Source organism: Atractosteus spatula, chromosome 7 (assembly GCF_055471065.1).
Source record: "Atractosteus spatula isolate fAtrSpa1 chromosome 7, fAtrSpa1.hap1, whole genome shotgun sequence".
Taxonomy (NCBI): Eukaryota; Metazoa; Chordata; class Actinopteri; order Semionotiformes; family Lepisosteidae; genus Atractosteus; species Atractosteus spatula.
In genome coordinates this window covers 45,542,090-45,567,647 of record NC_142712.1, presented here as the reverse complement: position 1 = coordinate 45,567,647, position 25,558 = coordinate 45,542,090, and the positions used below count along the sequence as shown (strand labels likewise).

The window sequence follows — 25,558 nt, the reverse complement described above, 5'->3', positions numbered from 1 at the left end:
ACACATCAACCACTTAAATTGACTTCCATCTTACTTCCCATAAAAATACAATATATCCAGCCAGGATCTATAAACAATGCTAGTGCTATGTGCAAACCTATAGCTGCTATTATATAATTATATAATTATATATTATTTATAACTATAACTATAATTCATGTAGATTTTTAATTCTCTATTGTATATTTGGAGCATAATAGCTAAATATCTTCTGTGCAGTATAGTGTATAACATAAAACCTATTTTTTATTTCTGTAATCCATAATAGTACTTAGCACATACTGTATACTTAATTTACCTACGTCTAGTCTTTTAAGACACATATTACGTATTGCATTAAAAACTGAATGCAAATAGAAGATTCAGAATCAGACAGCTATAACATGCTACAGTATATCTTTGTAAAAAGGAGATTGCTAGGGTTGTAGTAATAATGCACAGAGATGGCAGCTCGTTTACATATTTTCCACCAACCCAAATACTCTTTGTCACTTTCCAAAATAAGCATAAACATTCTCTGTGCCCTGTGCTGTGTTTTTGTTTAATTATGGGGATTCTTAGATGAGGAAGGAAAGATTACCAAGAACATTAAAACTGCTTTGAAAGGTAACAAGGTTCATTGTTGACTCAGTGAGTCTCTCTTTAATGTAATATAAATTGAAAGAAAAAAAGGGCTGAAACATCAAACAAACACATACTGTAAACCAAAAGCCAATAATGTTAAGATAAAATCAGCCAGCAAGCCTAAAGTACCATAACAGAGTATAGAATTAGTGAAAGTAATTTGTAACATACACTAGGAACAGGTGTTTCTAATAGTGCATGCCAGCTTTCAGATCTTTCTAGCTCAATATGTAGGCATTTCATGTTTTAGAAATATATACATTTTCAGAAATATTATAGTTAAAAACTCTATTCCAGATTCAAAGATTTATTTGTATTCCTTAGGTAACATGTTAAAGTGAAAATGGACCAATTATTCTTGAGAATTAGTTAATGTTTGAAACATTGTTTCTTCTCAAATGTTGTCTGCCTACCCTACTGCAGTAGGAAAGAAACAGTAAATTCCAAAACTATTGCAGTGGCCACATCGTAGTCCATAGCCTTTTCAAACTGAAAGGCACACATAGTAAAATACTCTTTTTCCTAGCTGTTGATGTCAATAAATCAAGCACTTAAAGAAATTCCCATGTTTCTGAATGGTGTGTTAATAATATGACCCCCCTGAAACCCTGTGTTCCTCTCTGCACAGTCTTAAACAGCTCGGTGATGAGAGCGCACTTGGGAAGTAACTTCACTCATACAGTGTACTGGAAGGTATTTGTTTTAGCTGTCACCTCATTTATGCAGCAGCAAGACCATACAGTAAGGAAATTGGAGAGAGGACGTGAGAGGAGGCCGTTCTGCTCACCCAGTCCGTTTGATAAGCTAGTAGTTAAGGATGGCAATTAGCTTCGATAACATGGCGGGTAAAGAAATCCTCTTCTATCCTCACTTTTAAATAGAAGACTCTTGACCTTTTATTCTTCCCCTCTTTGTGAATTAATTTAATCAAGCATCAGTGATCAGATAAATTAGTACAGGTCCTTTACATGCATTACTAAGTTCAGAAAAGAACACAGCTTTTCTCTACAGAGTAGTTCCTCGGCTTGCTTTTCAGCCACGTCTATTTTTTTACTCTACTGTACTTATCATCTTTACAGCCCTGTTAGAAGAACGGTTCATGTGATACTCTTGTACATTACTGTTAAATTCAGGCAGATATGTCTTGCAGTAAAATACAGCTCTATAGTTGCAAAACATTGGAGAGTAGGATGGTTCTCAGAATCTGCCGTTAACCCAGAGTAGACTTCTGCTCTGTAAGACTCCCACTTTTGGGTTACAAGATGGTGCAGTGGTTAGCATGGCTGCCTCGAGCGATGGCCTGTGCTGTATGTGCCATGTTTGTGTGGGTTTCCTCTAGGTGCTCTGGTTTCCTCCCACAGTCTAAAGACATACTGGTAGGTTAATAGGCTTCAGACAAGATTGGCCCTGATGTGAGTGTGTACGGGTCTACCTGCCCTGTGATGGACTGGTGTCCTCTCCAGGGTGTATCCTGCCTTGTACCAGCTGCTTGCCAGGAGAGGCTCTGGCTCTCCAGTAACTTGGACAAAGTGCTTGAAAAAATAGCGGTGAAAAAATGTTGAAAAAATAAACTTCAACAACAAAAGAAACTGTCATTTTGCTCTTTAGCTTGTTACTCCATTACATCAATGGCAGCAAATTCATTGGACTTCAAAATACTGCCCATATCAGTCAATTGTTTTTGAATTCCAAATAGGCTATATTGTTAGACCTATTACTATTAGTGATGCGATTGGAAAAGCCAAGACTATAGAAGGTCAAAGTGGATCTTTTTGAGGGGGTGTCAACTGCATTGTTTAAAACTAACCAACCATAAAGTACTTTCCTCATTCCATTCCACAATATTTCAGCTGTGAAGCCATGAAGTACTATAAGGCCATAAATTTGGAATCAACCATTTAATAAAGACAACCAAAGGCATATACATCAGAAGAAAATAATTCCTGTCGAATAAGAATATGATGCTGTCTCCACTGTAATTCTGTACCACTGTGGTGTCCTTTGGTGGCTCTGTGGCCATTTTATGATCTAATGTGGTAAACAAACTCAAAATGTATCAACTCCCGTTTCTTTTCCACAGTTGGAGTATTGGGTTTCGAATGTGGGACTCCAGAATCATTGTTACAATCCTTACATGCATTTAAAGCCTTGTAAAAAGAATTATGATTAATACTGGTCTTTATTCATTCTGACTTTCCAATTTTTTATTCAGCCAAGAAATTAAAAGTCTGCAAAGTATCTAAGAAAAATGTAAATGAAAGCATGTGGAAATCCTCTTGTAGTCAGTATACAGTATTTTATAACCCCACAGTCTCCTGCTCTTTCTTTAGTACTACAGACTTAAGAAACTGCTTAGTAGGTTTGTTAGTAGCTTAGTGTTAGAGTATTTTCCAGTTAAGTTCCTTCACAAATGGATGGATGACCCAATTCCCACTTTTTTGCTCTTCATTGAGTGTGCTAGGAGATAACGGAAGTGTGGATAATAGAGAACACATGCCTCGATTTTACCTTTTACCAATAAAATTTAGCTTTTTTTTTTTCAAAAGTCTCCTGCATAATTAAAACTCTACATCGTTCTGTCAACAGCAATAGGGAATACCGGATTGCTTTCTCAAGGGTTGATGAGATGGAAAACTTGGCTTCATGTTACCAATGGAAGTATTAACCAGCTTGGGTTGAGCCCCAGAATTTTCCACCTTCAATAGGTCACAGTTTGTGCTTCCAAGAAGGGTGTGGAGACATTGCTTATGTATGGCTCTTTTCAGATCAATAGCTCTGCTTACACAATGTGCAAAAGGAAGTGTTCTAAAATTTCAGTACTGAAATTGACTTTGGGGATACCTGTAAATGTAATGTTGCAATTTTACTATAGTTTGTACTGAGGAATGCAGTGGTCAGGGGATGTTGCTCTAATCTGTCCCACACACATTGAATGCCTATGGGACTTGTACTACCCCCCTAGTGGAATATTTAACTCAGAGGTGGAGGCCAGAGACCTCTTTAAATAGCCTTAGAGCAGCTGAAAGGGATGTTCTGCTGACACTAAAAAACAGAAACATTTGTGCCAAGGACAACATGCCATAAGGAGATAAAAAGTATTTAGATAAGACATTTACGGCTCAGTAAATATATGCATTGGTATGATTTATAAACTGTAGGATTATACTCCGTAGACTAGATGTCTTAATCTTTTAAGATATAACTTTTTAGTTCAGAGTAACCTTCAGTTGCAGAGACTGCTACATATGTGATGTTTTATTATTAAATAGATAATAGCTTACTCTTCACATTTGATGCATGAGCTTTTAATTTACTACAGAATATCTTCTTTGCCATAATTTTTAATTCAAGGGCAAACTAGACATAAATCAGTAATAGAGATTTGAGTGGATATTAATTTTATTTGGACCCTTCATACATACTGTATACAGATACCAGCTGTCCATGCTTTTTTCCCAGTATTCCATTCTTTGTACACTTACTGACATCACCTGCAGTGCCCCTTCTCACTGTACAGTATGTCCCTGCACCTCATCTCTTTCTCCCTTACACCTGAAGAAGACAGACTATTGTTTTTTCTTTCTATTTGCCATTGTGAAGTAACTTAAATGGTAATGTTAATGGTTCCCTTTGGCTTTGAAGACGTAGGGCATACTGTGATACAGAGGGAATACAGCAGCAGATTCCTATTTTGCAGCTTTCAGGAGCAAAATGACCAACAGAAGATAGTGTCTTCTTGCTACCTTTTAGCAGATTAGCGCATCTGGCTGGCAGATAGCTTTTTTCCTTCTGTTTTGTTTTGAGCTCCTCATTGGCTCTCTTTTCTGTTGTCCTCTGGTTTTATTTGGTTTAGCACTTGCTTCGTATGGCTTTGAAAAAAAATCTCTTCCTTCTTTTATTTCTGAGAGGCATGGCCCTCCGCTCTGTGCTGTTTGCCTAAGCTTGGCGCTGGCGCCACTCTTCTTCCTTCCTGCCTGGTTTATCATCCAGGTTTTTAGAAGAAGACTCCAAAGAGGCTAGGAGACATCAGACTGGAGATACATGTGTGCTGGGCTGTACTACATTTCCCACTACAACACTTCCTTTTGTCTGTTTTTAAGTCTTCCATGAGCATATACAGGAGCTCCATGCCTCTGCGTGACTCAGTGTTAGCAGGGGTCTCTCATCTCATGCAGGCTAGAACCCTGGACAGGGAAAGGGGACCTCTGTTTGAAATCCCTATCACTGTGGGGTTTGAGCTAGGAAGGATGCTTTTGCAGTCACAGGTCACAGAGGAGGCTTCTCAGCAATTGGGAGTGAAGGGAGAAATTCACTCTCTCGCCCTGGAGATTCACAGAGGTTGAGCTCCTGCACCCGTCGGATGGCTTTGACTCAGAATACTTCCTGGTGCCCAAGAAATGCAAAGACTCTCCTCTACAGTTACTAGCTCAGAAAAATCTTAATAAACTCCTCAGAAGGGTGCATTTCAAGAGGCCCACACACAAGCACATTCTCTATCTGGCCTTGGAGACTGTGAGACGTCGCTATGGTGGATCTAAAAGATGCTTATTTTCACTTCCCAGTTCACCATCTTCACAGGATGTACCTTTGGTTCACCTTCCATGATAAAGCCTAGGACTGTTGTGTGCTTCCTTTTGGTTGATCCTCTGCTGTAATCATGTTTTCCAAGAGTATGGATGCTGCCCTCTCTCCCCTGGCAGTTGAAGGGGTGCAAGTGGCTGTTTTTTTTTTTTGTAAGCCATCCAGAAAGCTGGTTCTTTTACACAGCTCTTATTACAAGCCAGATCAGTCAAATTGGAGAGGAGCTCCCTAGTGCTAGACTCCTGCAGTGAGGGCTTCCCTGTCTTAGAACAGGATCACCTCTCCATCTGCATATCTCACCCACTGCAAACTGGGGAGGATTTTCTGATCGAGGTTACTGTGTCCAAGAGAGGTTGTTGCTTATGGCTGCTGCAAGTGTGGTTAAATGCCTTTGCTGCTGGATCGTATCCAGTGTGTAACAGACACTGGTGGTGTCACACATTTTCTGGGAAGCTCTCTGCTTGTGGAGGACCCCACAGATTTCTCTCTCAGTGTTTCCCTGGGGTGGAAATCCTGCAAGGAAGGAACACGGGTTGGGGTGTGGTTTGCAACAGGGGAAGTGTACACATCCTTTGGACTGTCTGTGCACATGCTTTGGAGTTCAGCGCCAAGCACGTTATCCAAGATTATGAGCTCCAGCACTTGTGGGATAGTCTTTACTCAGATTACTTCCTTGTGCCAAAAAGGAAGACAGACCCTGCCATACCCTAAACCTGAGACGTCTTAAGAAGATTGTCAGAGTACTGCATTATAAGAGGTTCAGGCAGAAGCCTTTTCCAGTCCATCTAGCTAAGTCTCTACTTTGGTTGTCTATAAAGTCACGTATTCAAAACAAGATCTTGTTAGTGACTTTCAAGGCTCTAAACAATCTGACTCCATCATACATCTCTGAACTCCTCCATGTTCACACTCCCCGCTGTGGGTCCATTCTGTTGAGACTGGTCCTCTACTCACTGTCCCCAGGACAATCACAGACTTGTGGTGACCGTGCCTAATCTGTTGCTGCTCCTGTTGTGGAATGACCTTCTTCAGACCTTATGAGAGAATAGCTTCTTTAACTCTCTTCAAATCTAAACTTAAAACTTACCTTTTTACCAAGGTCTATGTCTGATTGCCTACATCTGTAAAAACCTGTATGCTCTTGTTTTTTTTTTCTTCATTAACTTTTATTGTACTTTTCTTGTCTTTTTCATTATTCATGATGAACAGTGTCCTTGGGTTTGGAAAGGTGCTTTATAAATAAAAATTATTAGTAGTAGTAGCAGTTGACTGGTTCACTGAAAGTTGCTGATTTTCACATTCCTGTCTGCTCACAACACAGGAAGTTTTCCATGGCAAAGTCTAAGATGTTGCTTGTTCCTCCTTCTACTGTCCCTCACTCACATGTCTTTTTGAGTAAATGGATGTGCAATCTGAGAATTGCCCAGAGAAGTGGCTGTCTCTTGATACAGATCGCCCCTGTCCATTTGCCTCTCTTATCACACACCTCTCTCACAACAAGTTGGGTTCGATTGTCATGCTGTGTCAGATGGCGGTTTGGATTATAGACTCTGTTAAGCCATCACTCTCCTGCATGGCTTGTTCGTATTCATATTCAAATTCAAAGAGCTTTATTCACATAACCAATGAATTATAGTGTTGCCAGAACAGATAAAATTAACAAAACAGACATTTACAGTGTACAGACCTGCAGATATTCACAGTACAAATATTTACAGTGCATACATCCCATAAACCATAAAACATTATTGTGAGACAGGCTTACTCACTGTTCTTCAGGCTGTGATAGGAGATCTCATACTGGACTGCCAGTTTTGCTGATTTTCCTCCCCCAGTAGCGGTTCTGATTCTGGCAGGTGTGGGAATTCTAGGATTAGATTTGTTATTTTAGGGGAGAATGTTTGTCTAATCTCAGAGAACTTCTCACAGTGTAGCAGAAAGTGCATCTCTGTCTCCATTTCTCCCTGCTGGCAGTGGGAGCACAGCCTGTCCTTTCTGTGCAGCCACTTTCTATGGCCACACTATGGTCAACAAGCTTGTACTTTGTCAACGTGTTTCTCTTTGCTGTTATTTGCCCCGGTCAGATACTTAATATTGTTTTCACTTTTGTGTTGTTTTTGTGTGTGTATTCCAGTGGGTAATGTAGTGTTGTTCAGTTTTGCTGTAATTTTGGTTGACTGTCATTTATGTTGTTTTAGTTTTGCTGTCCTGAGATTGGCAAGGACCAGCTGGCTAAGGGAGGTGGCGATGCTCTCTCCTTTGGTTTATGTTTTTCACTGCATGTGGAGAATGTTTTACAGAATTTTGTGTGCTGGACTTCTACAGGATGGTGTTTGCCCCATTTAGTGTAATCTCGGTGTGTGTTTGGACCCCACACTTCATTGCTTCATAGGTCAATGAGTAGGGCTACATTTTCCCTGAGATCTGGCTTTCTTCTGGAAAAAGAAATTGTCCATATTGTCAGTACCCAGGTCTGACACTACTGGTCCAGCAATCACAGGCTCTGCAGCAGCCCCTGTTCAGTTATGTAGTGTGACGCCAGGTGCTGCAGACTGTTTAACACTACTAGCTCATCAATATAGATATTTAACAGTGCTGGGCTCAGGTTGCAGCCCTGTCTCACCACACAATCCAGAGTTAAAAATTCTGTTATTTTGTTTTCGATTTTCAATGTGAACCTGTTCTCTCAATACACTAACTTTACCTCCTACACCATTTCGAAGATATTTGGTAAAAGTCCTTTGTGCCAAATTGAATCAAATGATTTTTTTAAATAAGTAATATAGGCTGTTTTTTTCTGTCCGTTTTTGGTGCACATGTTTATGTATAAGTGTGTGTAGGGTGGTAAATGTGATCAGATGTGTGGCAGTTTGTTAGCAAGCCAATCTGGTCAGGACACTGTTAGGTAAGGAAGGCCAGAATTCAAGCATTCATGACACTACAGAATGCAATACCTTCCCCAGATTACTGTTTACACAGGGTCAAGTCTGTCTTCTCCACTTTTATAGATCAGTCTTTGATTCCAGGACTCAGGGAAACACCTGACTCTCAGTTTGAGATTGAAGGCTTGCTGCAACTTTGAGCTGCTCTATTTCAGTATCTCATTCTTGACTCCATCTTGGCCACAGGCTTTTCGTGGCTTATCCTCTGTGTTGGTGTAAAGGATCCAGCTTCCACCTCTGAGGCAGTATTTGGAACGCGTGAGTTTATTAGCCGCTTATGGATTGCTAATGATCTCTTCCATCGCAGCAGGATTACAGGAGTAACCCAATGATTTAATTTTAACTGAGTCATCATTAATTTCTCAGTGTTCTCTCACAGTTCTTTTCTTAGTGGTTAAAAAAACCTTTCAGGAGGTTGAAAGGGACTGATACTAAATTACTTTGCAGATTTGAAATTTCAGGCTTTACTTCCACCAGTCTTCTCAGCATCTGTAGCAAAGTCTTCTTTGAAGAGATTGATTCTTCAATAGGTGCAGCAAGAAGTTTGGGAACTGATTTGCTTTAGGATGTGGTTCTGTGTCAGGATGAGTGGAGGCTTTGTAAAATGAGAATGTAGGTTTCCTGTTTTTACATGGAACTGGCATTGTTTTATCTTTCTGTTGAAAAAATAAACCACAACAACAAAAGAAACTTGTGTCATATTGCTCTTTAGCTTGTTGCACCATTACATCAATGCCAGTAAATGCATTGGACTTTATCTGCATATCAGTAAATTCTTTTTGAATTTCAAATAGGCTATATTTATAACTATTACTATTTCTATGCGATTGCAAAATCTGAGACTATAGGAGGTCAATATGGATCTTTTTGAGGGGGTCACAACTGCATTGTTTAAAACTAACCAACCATAAAGTACTTTCCTCATTCCATTCCACAATATTTAAACTGTGAAGCTATGAAATAATCTTAGGTCATAAATTTGAAATCAACCACTTAATAAAGACAACCAAAGGTATAAATCAGAAGAAAATAATTCCTGTCAAATAAGAATATGATGCTGTCTCCACTGTAATTCTGTACCACTGTTGTGTCCTTTGGTGGCTCTGTGAACATTTTATGATCTAATGTGGTAAACAAACTCAAAATGTATCAACTCCCGTTTCTTTTCCACAGTTGGAGTATTGGGTTTCGAATGTGGAACTCCCGAATCATTGTTACAATCCTAACATGCATTTAAAGCCTTGTAAAAAGAATTATGATTAATACTGGTCTTTATTCATTCTGACGTTTTTAATTATCTCCATTTTTTATCCAGCCAAGAAGTTAAAAGTCTACAAAATATCTAAGAAAAAGTTAAATGTGAGCATGTGGAAATGTTCTCAATATACGGCATTTTATAACCCCACAGTCTCCTGCTATTTCTTTAGTACTACAAACTAAATAAGCTGCTTAGCAGATTTGATGTTAGCTCAGTGTTAGAGTATTTTCCATTTCAGAACCTTCACAAAGCCTTGGAAGAGATAAATACTTAACTTAAGAGTGTAGTCATGACACTTTCAGGAAGCATTAATACAAGTTATGAACTCATCCTACACCACACTTTCAAAGCAAAAAAAAAAACAAATAGAAGTAAATAATTAATATACAATAAACTTTGATGATTGCATAACTTATTCAAACCTAAATTAATGCAAAAAATTACCTTAAATACAACACAGTTGACTGGCCTCTATCTGTGTGCAATAATAAAGTTGAATATCTCCATGAGTAGAATCTATTCAATCTTCAAGAAATGAAAGGTGCATCACATCACACAGAACTGAGCAGCTGGTCAAGGAGGAAACTAGGGAGAGATGACACTGTGAGGCCCATAACTTTGAAAGATCTAAAGGGTTAAGCTGAGAAAATGTGCAATATCCTTTTGCTCCATAAAGCTGGCCAGCAGGGAAGAGTAGAACACATACTTCATATCCCACATGAAGATTGCAACAAAGCACCTGAGTGATCCTGCAAAAATGTGGAAAAATATTTTGTGGTCAGATGGAACTGACACAACACAGCATGTCTACCAGTCAACAGCGTTCCTACAGTCAAGCATGTTGGTGCAGCATCGTGCCATGAGCATGCTTCTCATCAGCAGGAAGTATACTCATAGTTTGATGCTGTCAAACTGGAAAGCGTGTGAGGAATGAAGGAAAAATGGACAGAATGAAGTAAGGGCAAAAAGGAGAGGCAAATCTGTTTCAGTCTGCTAAAGACTTAAAACTGGGGTCAAAACTCACCTTTCTGTAGGACAATGATGTAAAGCACAAAGCCAAAACTAAGCTAGAGTGGCTTAAGAATAAGAAAATGAATGTCCTTGAGTGGCTCAGGACTTGAATCCTACTGAGAATCTGTGGAAACACTTGAAAACTGGTGTTTATAAGTGATTCCCAAGCCAATTCAGAGAGCTTTAGAAAATCTGCCAAGAATAAAGGGCAGGAATTAAAGAAAACCAGTGTGCAAAGTTGGTAGAGACTTACCCAAAAAGACTTTTGTCTGTAATTGCTGCCAAAGGTGCTTTCACCAAATATTGATTTCACAGGTCTGAGGACTTATGCAAACAACATATTTCATTTCTTGGCTGGCATTTACTGTAACTTATCTAACCCAAAGAAATCTTTAGTTTGAGTATTCAGGTTTTAAAAATGTGTATGCATTATTTTGTAATTTCACAAAATGGAACACCCTAGGAATTGTCTGAATACTTTTGTAAGACACTATATATAGTACTCAAGCTCTCCAGTCCATGGGAGAGTGAACGTTCTCCAGGCTTTGTTTTTAACGGTGCATTAAATGGGCCTGTGAAGTACTTGTGTCTGCAGCTTAAAATGGAAAAGAAAACAGTGAGGATGTATGTGTTCACTATCATGTACAGCGGGCTGTGGTTCTGGTTGTAAAGTGTAATTGAAAAAGGGTATGTTTCCCAAGTGATATCATTTGTATAGATCTGAAAGCCAATTTTCTCTCTGCTACCGATTCCTGCTGCAGTCTGGTCCCTCTCCTGTACCACTCACCACATATTTAGCACAGGAATTTAGTTCTGGCTGTTCAAATACATGTGAATTTATTTATGTGCTTCTCAAAGGTTTCTGTTATGTTCACAATACTCATCTGTGGCTTAATTTAGTGTTCCTTCCTTGTACTGGAATGGTTGCTCACAGGAAGCAGCTGTACATCTAAGCTCCATGGTGCCTATACTTGTGAATAACTTGCAGATACCATCTGCACAAATCTATAACGAAGAGGCGTGACTGGGAAAGAATGCTTTGTGACTGAAAAATAACAAACATGGTGCTAATCAGAACTAGAAGTAAATTGGTCTTATCTACTCTTACTTCTGTTTTTTCATCTAAAATTAGTGTTTAGAGATTTAACTTTCTTAAAATACTACAAAAGATCTAGGAAATATTTGGAAAGATTGTTTGGCTTGTGACCTAGGAGAATCAGTCTGAATGCTGTGTATACAGGCTACAAAAAATCAGTAGCAACTGTAATGCTACTCATTCAATTTAATCTCGAGCTTAACATGTTAACATGCTTTCTAGTGTGAAATTCTCTGTGTTGAGATGCAGGTATGAATCCCACAGCATCTGGGACTGTTTCCTCTTTTGTTTCGGCTCAGATGGGAGTTCACTGCATGGACTCAGTGCTCAGCTACATGTGGGGTAGGGATCCAGACCAGGAATGTGGACTGCTTGCAGGTGCTGTCACTGGACCCAGTGGAGACCAGCAGCGTTGCTGAGAGTGAGTGCCAGGACATCAGGCCACCTGCGGTACAAGCGTGTAACCAGTTCGACTGCCCACCTTCCTGGTACACTGAGGATTGGCAAGAGGTGAGGTCCTTAAAGCAGAACCCATCCCAGCTGAGGAGCAGACCAAGCAAATAGGCATCTGACTGGATGTGAAATTAACTGTGATTTTGTAAACTCTGTTTGGCCAGAAGAGAAATGTCTTTGACTCATGATTTTTACTTAAACTGTTTCTTGTCATTCTGCTCCTTTTAATTTGTCTTGTTTCATCTTTGTGTAGTTAAAAAAAAGCCACAGATAAATTCCTCTTGTGATGCTTTTCATTTTCTAAGGATCCTGGATTTTTATTTCTTGTTGGTAGAACATTAATTATTTTTGTCATTATAATGATGTGCTTTTCTTTAAAAACCTAGATTTTGAAAGCTACAAAATCAAACAGCTTTGTGCATGGATACAGCAATCGCTGCAATAAGCTGCAATAAAAATGCATTTCAAAAAGGCTCATTGAAAAGTAGAAGTGTGAAGTCTTGGTTCTGATTGGGCCTGTCTCTTAGTGCTCTCACAGCTGTGGAGGGGGTACCCAGTCCCGCAAAGTTCACTGCAAACAGCTGCTGTCAGATGGCCGCTTCCTCAAGCTCTCAGATGAGTTCTGTGTGGAACCCAAGCCTGCTGTCCACATGTCCTGTGCTAGAGTGGACTGCCCTCTGGAGCTGAGTGCTGGAGAGTGGTCTAAGGTAGGAAACGTGCCTGAGGGACAGAAGGATTGCAGTAGGGAAGAAAAATGACAATTACAGGAGTTAATAGGAACGATATGTCCATGCTTTCTTTTCTTTGTACATTTGTACTAATGAAAATCACACTACCTTTGTGTAAATGTGCCATACTCTCTGCAGAACTGATATTTGGCTTGTGCTGCCTGCTTTAGAAAGCTGCACAGTAGCTGAAGATGACATTCTGATTTTCCTTGGCAGTGTTCTGTCAGTTGTGGAACTGGAGTCCAGCGGAGGGAGCTACTCTGTCGCAGGCTTACATCCACAGGCCAGCAGGTCACGTTAAACAGGCCAGTGTGCAGCGGCCTCTCTATTCCGCCTCTCGTCAGAGCCTGTCGCATGAACCCCTGCACCAGTAAGCCTCAATCTTGACCCCTACATAACCTGCATTTTCATGTGCTGCCTGTGCTTATAGAAACTGAATGGTGTCAGTAATGGAAATGACAGGTCACTAAAGCAGAAAGAGAATTTACTAATAAGTTCTCTTTTGGAGGAGTCAAAATGTATTTTGAGTCACTGTTTATATACTAATAACGAAAAGGACTTAATTGCAAAGTGTGTAAAGATGCAATACTGCATGTGAAATTACAGGTTTTCTAATTTGTAAAGGAATACGTTAATGAAATGCCTTAATGTCTTGTAAGCTGTGAACCTGTTCACTCACGATCAGCAGGTGACCTTTCTGAAGTATGATTTTCTGATGTCCTGGGTACATTATAAAAATATGAGATTAAATTTGTTGGCACCTATTTAACAAGCAGTTAAGTCATGTTTTAGCATCGGATTATATCAAATATACTTTATGGAATGATCAAGTTTTTTTATTTTAATTAGTTTAGCCACCGTTTCAAAGTTTAAATAACATTAAAAAACAGCCGAAAGATCATATTTTCCATATGTGAACTGATTACATTTTTAAGTTTACATTTTTCTTTTAGTTTTGCTGTAACGAAAGCAAGTTTTTCAAATTTTCAAGTTTTTTGTTAATTGAATTACTTGTTTTTTGTGTGCAAGTTTTGCTTTATTTGCTTTCTTGGACAAGAAGTTAGGTTTTACAAGCCAAATGTCTGAGTTCCACAGTTTACTTGAAAGTGATTCTATCAAGATTAGAGAATGTCCTTGGCCTTGTGTTAAATACAATATTACATGTTAAAGAGTTATCTGATTTTAATTAGCAGTGGAATGCTGAATCATCAAGTAGCCCTTAACTGAACTCTGTAGTTCAGCCTAGATATTTTCTGAGGGTGTGACACTTCAGAAAATAATGCTATCACTGTCTGTGAAGCAACCTATCACACCACAGGATCACAGAATTGTCATGTTATGGTTGGATGTAACATGTCCTCTGGCCTTTGATTATTATACTCTCATGGTCAAGGCAGAGTCAGTGATGAACAGCTCTTACTCGTGCTCAGACTACATTTAGTTTACATGCCTCTGAGTCTTAAAATAAGCTAAAGCAGATTAGGTTGTTTAAGATTTTTTAAATGTTAATGAAAAGGGGCAGCTAAATTTTATTTTGGCCAAGGTTTGCTGCCCAAATTTATCATATGTAACAGCATCACTTCAAAAGCATTTTGATCATCATCAAACGCAAATTGTACAAATGAATAACTGTTTTTTAAAAAAATGCCTTTCTCTGTGTAGAGCACAAGAAGGAAATGAAACCCAAGCAGGCCCAGAAACGAGGCCCTCAGATCCTCGGCCTTCATCGTGTCTACATACAGACCCGGCAGGAGAAACGCATCCACTTCACCATTGGGGGGCGGGCTTATCTTCTCCCCAAGACCTCAGTGGTAATCCGCTGCCCAGTTAGAAGGTTCCTGAAAACTCTCATCAGGTGGGAGAAGGATGGACATGCCCTCTCCAATGGCAAGCGTCTAGGAGTCACCAAGTCTGGCTCTCTGAAGATCCACAGTCTGGAGGCTGGTGACATAGGGGTTTACCGGTGCATCGCTGGAGTGGCGAAAGAAACTTTCGTCCTGAAGCTGATTGGGAATGACAACCGGCTGATAGAGCCTCCTAACAGGGGGACTGTGAAAATGGAACACAACGGCGCATCTGTGAAGGCGGACCAGAATGAAGCCAGTCGCCTGGAGGAGAAATGGAACAGAATGACCAAGGTGTGGCAGAGTTGGAGTGAAAAGAATGAATTTTACCTGGATGACAGCCAAGCCCAGGAGCGGGCTTTCCTTCAGGTTCTTGGTAATTACTTGACACATTCAGAGGGGTCCTACCACCCCCTGGAGCTTCCTGAACAACGCCTGGAGGAGGCAATTCTTCAGGGTGCCTACAGTCTAGACCCTGGGCAGTTTGAGGAGCTTGTGAGGAATATCAGTGAGCTTGCTAAGAACGGAGAGGTGACCGATGACCTGGCCTCACAGCTCATATACAAGTTCATGGCTGAAGTGTCTAGACCTCAGTCCAGTACTGAGAAGTGGAAAGGACCTGTGGAAGAGAACACTTCCAAAACTAAGCTTGTTGACAAGACACCTAATTCATCGGAGCGCGTCCATGACAAAGACACAGACTCACAGTTAATAAAGCAGAAAAAGCCCAACATTATCAGGCAAAAGCAAAATCCTTTAATGACATTCCAGAAGACCATCAATATAAGCATTGGTAGGGCTGCATTTTTGACAAATTCCACACAAAGTGTATATTTGCTGTGTTCAGCTCTTGGAATACCGGAACCAAAGATTTCTTGGACAAAGGATGGAGCACCATTGCATTTTTCAGAGAGGTAAATGGTTTGGTTCCATTTTTGTAAGAGTTGGTTTAGTAGAACGTTGTTATTTTGAAGAGATTCCAAAACCTTCATCAAAAATTGATAATGGTTAAATAGTGGTTTCATTTTAAGCAAGTAAGACTGAAAGAGGAAAGATACTATTAGATTCTAGGCTAAATAGTGGAATTCTTACTTTTCATTGACCGTGCTCAGTTGTTGTTACCGTAGTTTCACTGTTAATTATCTTGGTATTATACCTGATTTGGAACTTTTTAACATGCCCACGGACTGTAGTCATACCACTGAAGTGTGAAATCCCTGGCATAACTGCATGTTTGCTTTCACCCTTTGCCTCTGGAAATTGTGAAATACTTACTTGTGCTAATTCAAAATAATAAATCAGTCATTGTCTATATATTCTAATTGCACAGCTCTATAAATACTATATATCACTAGTTTGGATTTTGACAGGAGTTTTCCGGGCTTGCTCTTTCCAGACTCGTGTAAAACACTAATTCCCTCCTTCCGAATATCCCTCAGGTTTGTTTAACAGTGAGATTCGGGAAAGGAGGGTGAATCAGGAAGAATAGGGTTTACTTTCTGTGTAAAGAAATGAAGGATTCTGCCAAATGTAGATGTCAATGAGAACATCATCTTATTGTAACGGTTTCTATGAGCGGTAGATTCGGATCAGAGTTATCTGTGTGGCTTTTCCTTTTAATGTGTAAAATAGGGCTGTATATTTTAATGGCAAAAAAGTCTATGTTATATGTACTTTGCCATATTCATACTGATGTTTTGAAAACGTAAGGTCCTTTTTTTATTTAAAAAAATGTACAGCCATTTTCACAAGGAATACTAACAGCTGCAATATATGTTTTACGATTTACCTACCTTTCAATCTGCTTTGATCTTGTCATGTCTGCTTTCCCTTGCAAAACGCCATAACATAGGAAGATGTGTAACTTTCATTTTGCATAGCTCTCCTCAGGGGGTGAAACTGAGAGCAGTCCTTGGTTTCTTTCACAGGTCTCTCACGATACTTTGGCTCTGACTCAATTTTCTCTGTGAAGGTTCCAAACCCCAATGAGGCTGAATTACTGTTGATTATAAAATATTGTCCTTGAAAACCCATGCTCAGATCTTTGCAATTATACTTTACTATGAAGTGCCTGCAATTACCTCCACCCAGACAGCCACCAAACATTGTCTTTACTCCTTCCTGCAAGAACTGAGGCAATCATCGCTGTGCAAGCATGATAAAGAGAATTACCTGCTAGGAGTTTCAAAGGCCAAGCAGGCAAAGAATTTAGCAGAGCTGTTTTTTACTTTGTTCACCAGCCTATCCCTTGTGTCGTCATCCAAATCAACTTTGCAATTTTCCTTATAGTTGCACTAAAGTTTCCTATTGCCCCTTTTTAACAAATCAGGAGAACTCCATGACCTCTGAGCTATATTTTACAATGCAGGTCTTGTCCCTTTCACAGAGGGTATGAAATGTGAGATCAGGGTAGATGAAGGACCTTAAACTTTCTGTTATGAATTCAGTACCAAAGGGCTGAACTCAATATGTCGTTTTAGAGTTTGCAGAATGTTCCCTCTGAATGCTCAGGCGGAAGTTTTAGGAAGCATGTGCTTTACACTGTTAGACACTGTCGCTGAGCTCCCACCGTCTGGACCCCTTTGGAATCTTTGCGTGTCCTCGGATTAGGAAAAGAACTATTAAAGAAAAAAAGATAAAGGCGATACAGAATTATTTGGATACGCCCCAGTGTATTTAATCGATTTCAGGCTTTGCCAACCAAAACATAGCTCTCCTGCGGTGTCCAATAAAATGAAAGGAAAACACTGGCTGCATATTTTGAAAGTCAAAATGCTCCCCAGACTCCACTAGGTTTCATATTGTCCCTGCCAGTCACTTCTCAATGTATCAAATGGTCTCTAATCTCTTTTTTCATTCATCTAACCTCTTCAGCCTTCAAAAGAGGTTTTGCAGCATTAAGCTCACCAATTAATCCCTTCGTATGACTTAGAAAAGAAAAACATTCATACTCGGTAAATGCTGCCTGAGTAATGAAAGCTATAACACTTTGAGGTGACAGAAAGTTAACATTAATTTTTGTGAAGGAGCCGTAGGCCCTTTTTTGGTGAAATTTGAGCTATTTCAAATTCTTATAATTCTTGCTGCCAGATGTCTCAAATCCAGTTCCTGTTAGGTTCTTAAACTAAGCAGATGAATTTGCCAAATTTGAACAACTGCTTTGCTTTGAAAATGTATTGTAAACAAAACAAAAAATAGAAGGAGACAGTAAGTAGTTCAGATTCTCAAAGGGTTTTATTTTTCTATCTATTGTGTCATGTTCTGAAACTAGAAACAGTTTTAAAACAAATGCTTGGTCTTCCATGAGAAGATGTTGTGCTTACTTGCAAGAGGGAAGCAAGGCAGACTGTAATAGATAACATTGGAAACAGACTTTGCTGCTAAAGGCTAAAGTAGGCCTGAGAAATTACATCTGAAATGCAACACACCTGTTTAAAAGCTGAATTCTTCTTTCACTGCCATCAACCTTACATCGTACAAAGTGCTCCTTCAGTTCCCTTGTCATGACTATAATGTGCAATCTGTTAGAATTAGGATTAAATACGTTCATGTGGAGCTGGATTGAGATGAAATTGACTAGGTTATAATGGGACAATTGAAGTGGCAATTGTATTGGAAGTGGCAGGAGGATGATACTGTAGACACAGCTCCTTGAATTAAACTGAGAAGGACCTAAAAGAAACTGTCAAGATACAGCTGCCTGCAGCAGAGGTGTATACATGTAAAAAAGTAGTGTTTCCAAACTTTTTAGACTCATATTCGTCTAAGTGTGTCTTTAAAAAGCTTTTTATGCACTCTTGTATCGGCACAATACAACATATGGAATTGATCATGATATTGCTCAAGGTATTGTCAGAACAACCTCTATTTGACTGACCTCCAAAATTGAGTTTTTCCTTTGTGCAAAAGCAACTCACAACATGACTTGTTTTAATTTCCTTGATGGTTCTTTCATAATATCATAGGTTTCCTCAGGGAGAGATGTCCAGATTTGAGCTGATTGTTTTCTCTTCTCTCTGAGCAAAAGGCCTGAAATCAGGTTCATTGCAGACTTTTGCAAAAGGCTGGTAAAATCTACAGGGGTCTTAGATCCTAGTGTGAGTATTTTACCACCTTCACATAAAGAAACCCTGTAACATCTCCATTGCGAACATGTGCACAGCACATGAAGCTAGCCCTGGATCTCCTGAGCCTGCTAGCCTGCTGCTGATGTGCGAATTTCTGCACCTCTTCACAAGGTTTTATCCTTTCTTCATATTGCATGCCCTACTCACTGCAGACCAGTTTCCAGATTTGATTTTACAATTCCACACAAAAAAAAAACAATTCAAGCCAATTCAAGAAAGAAGACAATGACAGATGATTCACAATTATTCTTTTACCAAAAATAAAAAGTTACCTAAATGCACTAGGGATGCATTCACTTTACTTGTATGGAATTGACACTGTGTGTGCTCTGTGTGCATTATTAAAGTGATAGCATGCTTTGCAGTGTGGCATTTTACAGTATATCTGATAAATGCCTTGTCATTACATTTGTCTTTCTTATTTCTTTTTTCCTCCACTGATAGATTCGTGTTTGATACATCAGGTGTAGTATTTTCTTTAAAAGGATACAAACTTTCTTGGCTTAGGCAGATTCCACTTGTGGTGTACCAGGCTGTCTGAGGACTTTTGTAGTCTTACTGCACTGCGCAGAATCATAAACTCCAGCGTGCCTTTACAGTTGCAAACCACCTTCTGTTCACATTCCTTAATGAGATCATGTGGAATTCCACACTAAAGGACTATTCCTTTTTCTTTTATCAAGGTCTGAAGAAGATTCTTCTGATCAAAAAGTAGGCAGGAACAAAAATAAATACATGGATTGTCAATTTTTTGCCATCAAATCATTGTTTTAGAATGTGAAGCCTGAGCTGATATTCATCTCTTAGATGTCCATGGTCCTGTGTTTGTTACAATATCTGGATGCTGTGAAACTGAAATCAGGATTTTTGATTTTTAGTTTTTCTGAGCATCCACTGTCTTTGTACCATCATTGAGGAAACCACTGCAGATTTATTAGCCCGATGGAGCAGCGAAAGCTAGGACAAATGGAAAATGTTTCAGCCATCAATCAAGTCAAAGATAAGCACGCAGTTCTTGCTGCAGACTGTTAATTCATTCAGAATAGTTTATTGGGTTTTCTCATCCACATTGTTTCTCCTTTGGGGGATTCCTGCAAAGCTGTAAAGTGTCAAATAGTCTTTTTTAGTATGGGGCTTCACAAACAGTTCCAAGTCTTGATCTCATTCTCGAGGGGAAACCCCTAACACGTACAATAGACCAAACATAATAAATAGAGTGTATTCATACCTACAAGAATTCGTGTTTAGTCAGGCTTGGAGTCATTAAGTGACTGAGTTAACAGGAAATAGACTTGTGAGAAAGGTTTTTTAGGCTTCTTGGAGAAAATGAAATTGAATAAATTAGTCTGGAGGAATTATTCTGATATATAAACTGTTATACGTTATGTTTGTTTGCTGTTGTTTGCCCTTTTCATGAAACAGCATTGCAGAAATTCTCTCGTATTGCAATTCAAGCTTTATTATCCCTAGTAGGAAATTATTTGTACGTTCCAAACAACAATGCAACATAGACGAACATCGCCAACAAAGAATATTGCAGAGCAATATTTCAGGAGATAAGAATTATTTTACATAATATCAATAGATCCTGATGCACACAATTAAGAATCACTGCATAGTGATATCGTTTTTTTATTGAATTTCAACAAAGTCATAGCTGCACCTTTTTGTTATACCCTTACAGTGACCAGATTGAATCAGATTCCTCTCAGTGATTCTTTCATCATACAGTATGTGTGAGCGCTGTACATGTATACCTTTTACCCAAGTGGACGTGTAGAGTGACTACTGATGAACTCCAATCCACAGGGTGTCGTGGGACGGCAGTGGACGTTTACACATATCAGACCCTGGAGTGCAGGACAGTGGAGTATATCGGTGTGCAGCCACAAATGAGTTGGGGTCAGATACAGAAACCTCTGAGCTACTCTATGCCGGTAAGGCTATGCCACAGTGACAATAATTTTTGGTTGGTTGTTCTGTGATACAAGCTGAAGTAACCACCAAGACATTTTATCATCAAATTGATAGTGCATGTGGACAGATAGGCATATACTATAGTTTCTTCATGCACGCTTGAGCTGGATGGATTAGACTTGAATATAGTCATAGCTGTGTGCGATCTGCCAAGTCTGTTCTGATGATGTTTGAAATGTACAACTTGACTTTTCATTCTAAAAACAGAGGCCCCTGCGATCCAAGCCTCAGGAAAGAATATTTCAGACCTGGAGAACAAAAGAGTGACAGCTGTGGTCGGGGACAGAGTCAGTGTGAACGCTGGAACTGAAGTCACTCTGGAGTGCCCAGTGACAGGTTGGTGAAAACTGTTTGAAATACAGCAGCATATGTTGTCTGGAGAAAGTGCAGCTTGTAATAGTTCTGCCTCAAAGCTTTATTAAATGCAGTGGCATTGTATTAAAAAAAAACCACTATTAGACCTGCTTTTGAAGGAAGTAAACCATTTGATTGGATAGAAATCACAGCAAGTTTTGAAGAGCACCATTCTAGTAGCAGAGCCATTCAGTTCTTCCATTCTCCATAGCCGTTTAACTCTAGAAGGTTGCAGCGAGCCTGAGTATAGCCCAGCAGATAGCCCAGGGTGTAAGGTGGAACTGCGTTGATGGCACACTGATACACACTTTAGCAATATACAGACAGAAGTTCACTTAGCTAGCATGTCTTTGGAAGGTAGATGTCAAGATGTATTTTAAAGGTAGATGTAAACCATATACAATTTTTCAACCTTTAGATGTAAACTACTGCAAAATTCCTTTTAAAGCCCAATGCAAATTTTTTTTTTTTTATATTGTACTTTGCATTTGTGTGTTGTCGTTTTTTCCATGAGAGTTAAAGCTTCACAATATCAAGCCACGGTTCCTATATTCCTTCTTTATATAAATTAAGGAATTAAGACCGGATTCTGAAAAAAAACAGACATTTGAAACTTTTGACTTATTTTAGTTTCTATGGATTCTTGGATAGTGAAAAAGATTTTTTTTTATTAATGATTAATGTCCCCCTATACCCATAATGGTAACGGTTCCTGTCTAATATGTGGAAATAATGAAGACCATAGCTAATTGGAAAGAAATTGTGTGTAACATCAACATGTCATTTATGGGTTTTATGGATCTTATGGTGAATTTATTTTACCCACATCATTTACAAAAGCAATCTTCCGGAACAAGAGTGTTGACATTTGATTAAAATGGCAGCAAAATAATGTTTTTAGATGGTTTTCAAAGTTAGTTTGGAAAGCGAACTTTTTATATTTCACTTGTCTCTACCTTCAATCACACCATGAGCAAAATACTTCATATAGACGTCCCATGAACATGGTGCCAAGACAGAAATGCTCAGTGCAAGCAGCTTGCATGTGCCAGTCAGCTTGATCTTAGCCCATGTGCGCAAAACCCATATGATACGTAGTGACGGTTTTCAGTACTTATTATTATTTTCCAATTGTAGTGTGAGGTTATTTAAACTAAAAAAGAAACTCTGTATTTAGAGAACAAACTGTTAATGCCACTGTACAAGGAGGGCTAATCCTCAAATGAGCTCTTAAGAACAACTAGAAAAGAACCAGGGCTGCGTGTTTTCCTTAGGTGTTGCAAAACTCTCTCCTGGTACTGAACTGCTCACTACTGTTAGCCTGTTAACCTGTCTGTCCACATCCCCCATTACCAGGGCAACATGTTCTACCAACAGTCTCTCTCCACTGTCCTCTGGAGCAGATGGCCTTCTCAGTCCCAGTGTATCACCCTGCCAAATATCCAGTGGAGAAATGGAAACAACTAAAGTGTATTGAAAATTTGGATAAATGTGCACAGTATTGATTAGGAATTCTGTATGATTACTGTATGTTTCAGTTAAATCGAATGTGACATGGGATAGTATTACGTTTTTTCACATCCTTTGCCTGAGAAGCAGGCCTGTGTGACCCCAGCAGCTACTTCAAGTAACATTGCAAAGGTTTTCAAGACATACACATCCGAAAACTGCCTTAAACCAATGGTGTACCGTAACCAGGTCAAATAAAGGCTCCGTTTAGATTCTAACATAAATATTTTTGTGTTTTATAATATGATATAGAAAACAGTGACCATAAAATAGTGCCATCTAAAGCAGAAATATGTATGCTTTGTTCTTTTTGAGAGAAAATTAGGTGAAGTTTATCTGTAGAAACTGTTTTGAGATATAAGATTCTCTTTCATCTGTAATTCTCTGACATGGTTTGAATTGAGCTCTGTCTCTGTCTTTGCGTCTGGCAACAAGTGAGGTTTGTTAAAGAATGCATTTAAATTGACTGGCTGACCATACTCGGTGTTAGAAGAAGACAGTTTTTAAAGTTTTTGAATGGCTAAAGAATCGGTGTTGCCCCTAACATTATGAAAAGAAAAGGATGATACAACTATGCCCCCTTAGGGCAATCAGAACACATTGCGTGCACTATCCTACTGCTGTTAGAGTAGCAGCCCACTGTTCTATCATTAAGTTAAGCACAGAAACTATGAACAGCATTAGTTATTTAGTTCTATTTATTCTTTGAGACACAAAATTCTGGAGCTACTGTACAGGCACTTTAGCAAAATAATTAATCGCTGTACATAATGACTAACCTACAGCAGACCTCATAAACTAGCGAATGTATTTCATTTTGGCAATTAAATTTTCCTAACCTGAAATGTAGGAGTTTCTCAGGGAAGCCCAGCTTGGGCTTTGCTGATCCAGCATGTCAACAGTACACTGGTTCATGGAAAACCTTTATCTGGTTACTGTATCTGATGCAGGGTTATTACAATTTATTATTGACTGTGAACAGGAACTACTACCAGCATTCTGACTATAAGGAAGTGCTTGTCTTGTGTGCGTCTACCTGACATTTTTTACTGTGTCACTGACAACATTTTTATCCACTTACCATTCATTTTACAAAAAGCAGAAAAGACTGAATAAGTGTACAATCTATGCACTTTAAATTTCAGCACACCTGAATCTTTTCAACCTTTCTGAAATGGAATGAATTACATTTTAGTTAATCACATAGGCAGGATATTGGTGTTTTCTCCAATAAAATGTCTAATCATGGTATGATTAAAATTCTCAGACCACATTGGATTATTTCTGTGGCAGATGTTTTCCTATAGAATATAAAATATTTGCACTGAATTAAGAGACTCTTTAGCTCTGTGCTCTTGCTCCCTCTGCTATCTGGAGACTTAAGCAGATACAGGCATCACATTTAGTTCTTTTCCTGTGCATAAATGATTTGTCATTTAATTTTCCTTGTACAGAATTTATAAGTACTGTACCATCTTTTGTAGTTTATTTTCACAGTTTTGTTCAAATCTTCAAGGGGCTAACAATTTTAAGGCTGTACTTTTGTCACTGCAGGTATATGCAGCAGAGCATGAATAGGCGTAATGGCTTAGGTAGTAAATGTGCAACTAATTTTCCCAATCTGAGCATCAGTGTGCCTTTAATCAATCTGTAGATCCTCTTATAAATATTTGAGTGGCATAATTAATGAATTACCCTCAAATATGTTTTGGTGTTACAGGTGTGCCACAACCATCCATAAACTGGCATAAAAATGAAGGAATATTGAATGGGAATGCTTTGCTCCTTCTGAATGGCTCTTTATTGCTCCAGAATGTTTCATTAGAAAATTATGGAACATATTCCTGTGTAGCAGTCAATCCTCTTGGAAAATCCCTTGCCTCCAGCTTCCTCCATGTGTCTGGTGAGTTCTGAAGAGCAGTGTGCATCATTTGCTATAAGAAATTGTTGTGCTACAGGGCAAACCAGAAGCTCTCTTCCAAGCCCAGTTTTACAGCTTTCAGAATGCATTTGAAAATTCCAGTTGCCATCAGCTCAGTTCAATCTGTCATGCTGCAGACAGACATATTAATGCAGTATTGATATTGGCATTAGCAAACATATAAAATACAAAAGTAGACAAAAGTAGTGAATGACAGGAACCAAACCTCTGGTTTGGCAGAAATGAAAATTGGCTCAGTCCAGTCCAAGCAGGGAGGTAAAATCCATCTCACTTTTTATTAAAAATCACATACTTCATTTTGGATATACATTACGAATCTAAAAGCCTTGTGGATATTAAGCAGATTCAATAAAGGCTATTTCCATGGTGGTCTTCAAATGATATACGTTTTTAAACACATTTGTAAGAATTACAAGTTCAGTTTAAAAGCATATATATCAGTACGGAAACCTATATATAATCGTGCTTGAGTGCTCTGGTGAACACACCTGTCAGCACAAATCTCTAAGCTTTATTGTTCCAGAGCAAAATGTGTTCTTCATTTTCTGAAAGTAATTGTAAAAACTGAAAGATGCAAATCTAGCAAGTTTTTTTCCTGCTTAAATTTAGTTTTGGAATATTATCTAGTTAATGTGGCATTAGAAATAGCAGAGCAGATTTTGGCTTTTGAGGCTTATCTTGTACAATTTTAGTCTGGAGTCCTCTTTTCTAATGAACATTTTGTGTGATCACCTGCACTCAGGGCGCTCTGTTGAGAGAGGTAAGGGCCAGAGGAGAGTCCAGATGGCTTCTCGTATTGGATCCAACATTGCTGTGAAGCCTGGGGAACTTCTGCACATAGGTATCACTGTCCATTAAGTCTGTATCCCTGTCAAACAAGTATCTTACAAAATAATTGCATGACTGTGTCAGCACTAAAACAATATACTCTTTGTTTATAAAATGAAATAAGGGCTTTTTAAAGTATGGCTGTTTAAGATGTGTAATTACATTCTTATTACATTTAAGAAGAAACAAAGCAGGGAGATGCTTGTGTGTGCAAGTATTACTATTATTACTAATTTATTTGTCTGATACTTGAATTCAAAGTGACTTACAGTATATGTGCACTC

The 25,558-nt window shown here is 38.9% G+C and overlaps 1 protein-coding gene across 1 annotated transcript in view; it reads left to right on the top strand.

The window, feature by feature from the left end:
• The window catches only part of adamtsl3 (ADAMTS like 3), a 161,431-nt gene that overhangs the window by 127,531 nt on the left and 8,342 nt on the right, over positions 1–25,558 (top strand). Inside the window, exons 18-25 of the mRNA XM_088922233.1 lie at positions 11,812–12,022; positions 12,493–12,672; positions 12,910–13,063; positions 14,356–15,451; positions 20,474–20,601; positions 20,849–20,977; positions 24,225–24,407; positions 25,189–25,287. Of these exons, the coding sequence (XP_088778359.1) occupies positions 11,812–12,022; positions 12,493–12,672; positions 12,910–13,063; positions 14,356–15,451; positions 20,474–20,601; positions 20,849–20,977; positions 24,225–24,407; positions 25,189–25,287 (2,180 nt within the window). The remainder of the gene's footprint in view (positions 1–11,811; positions 12,023–12,492; positions 12,673–12,909; positions 13,064–14,355; positions 15,452–20,473; positions 20,602–20,848; positions 20,978–24,224; positions 24,408–25,188; positions 25,288–25,558) is intronic.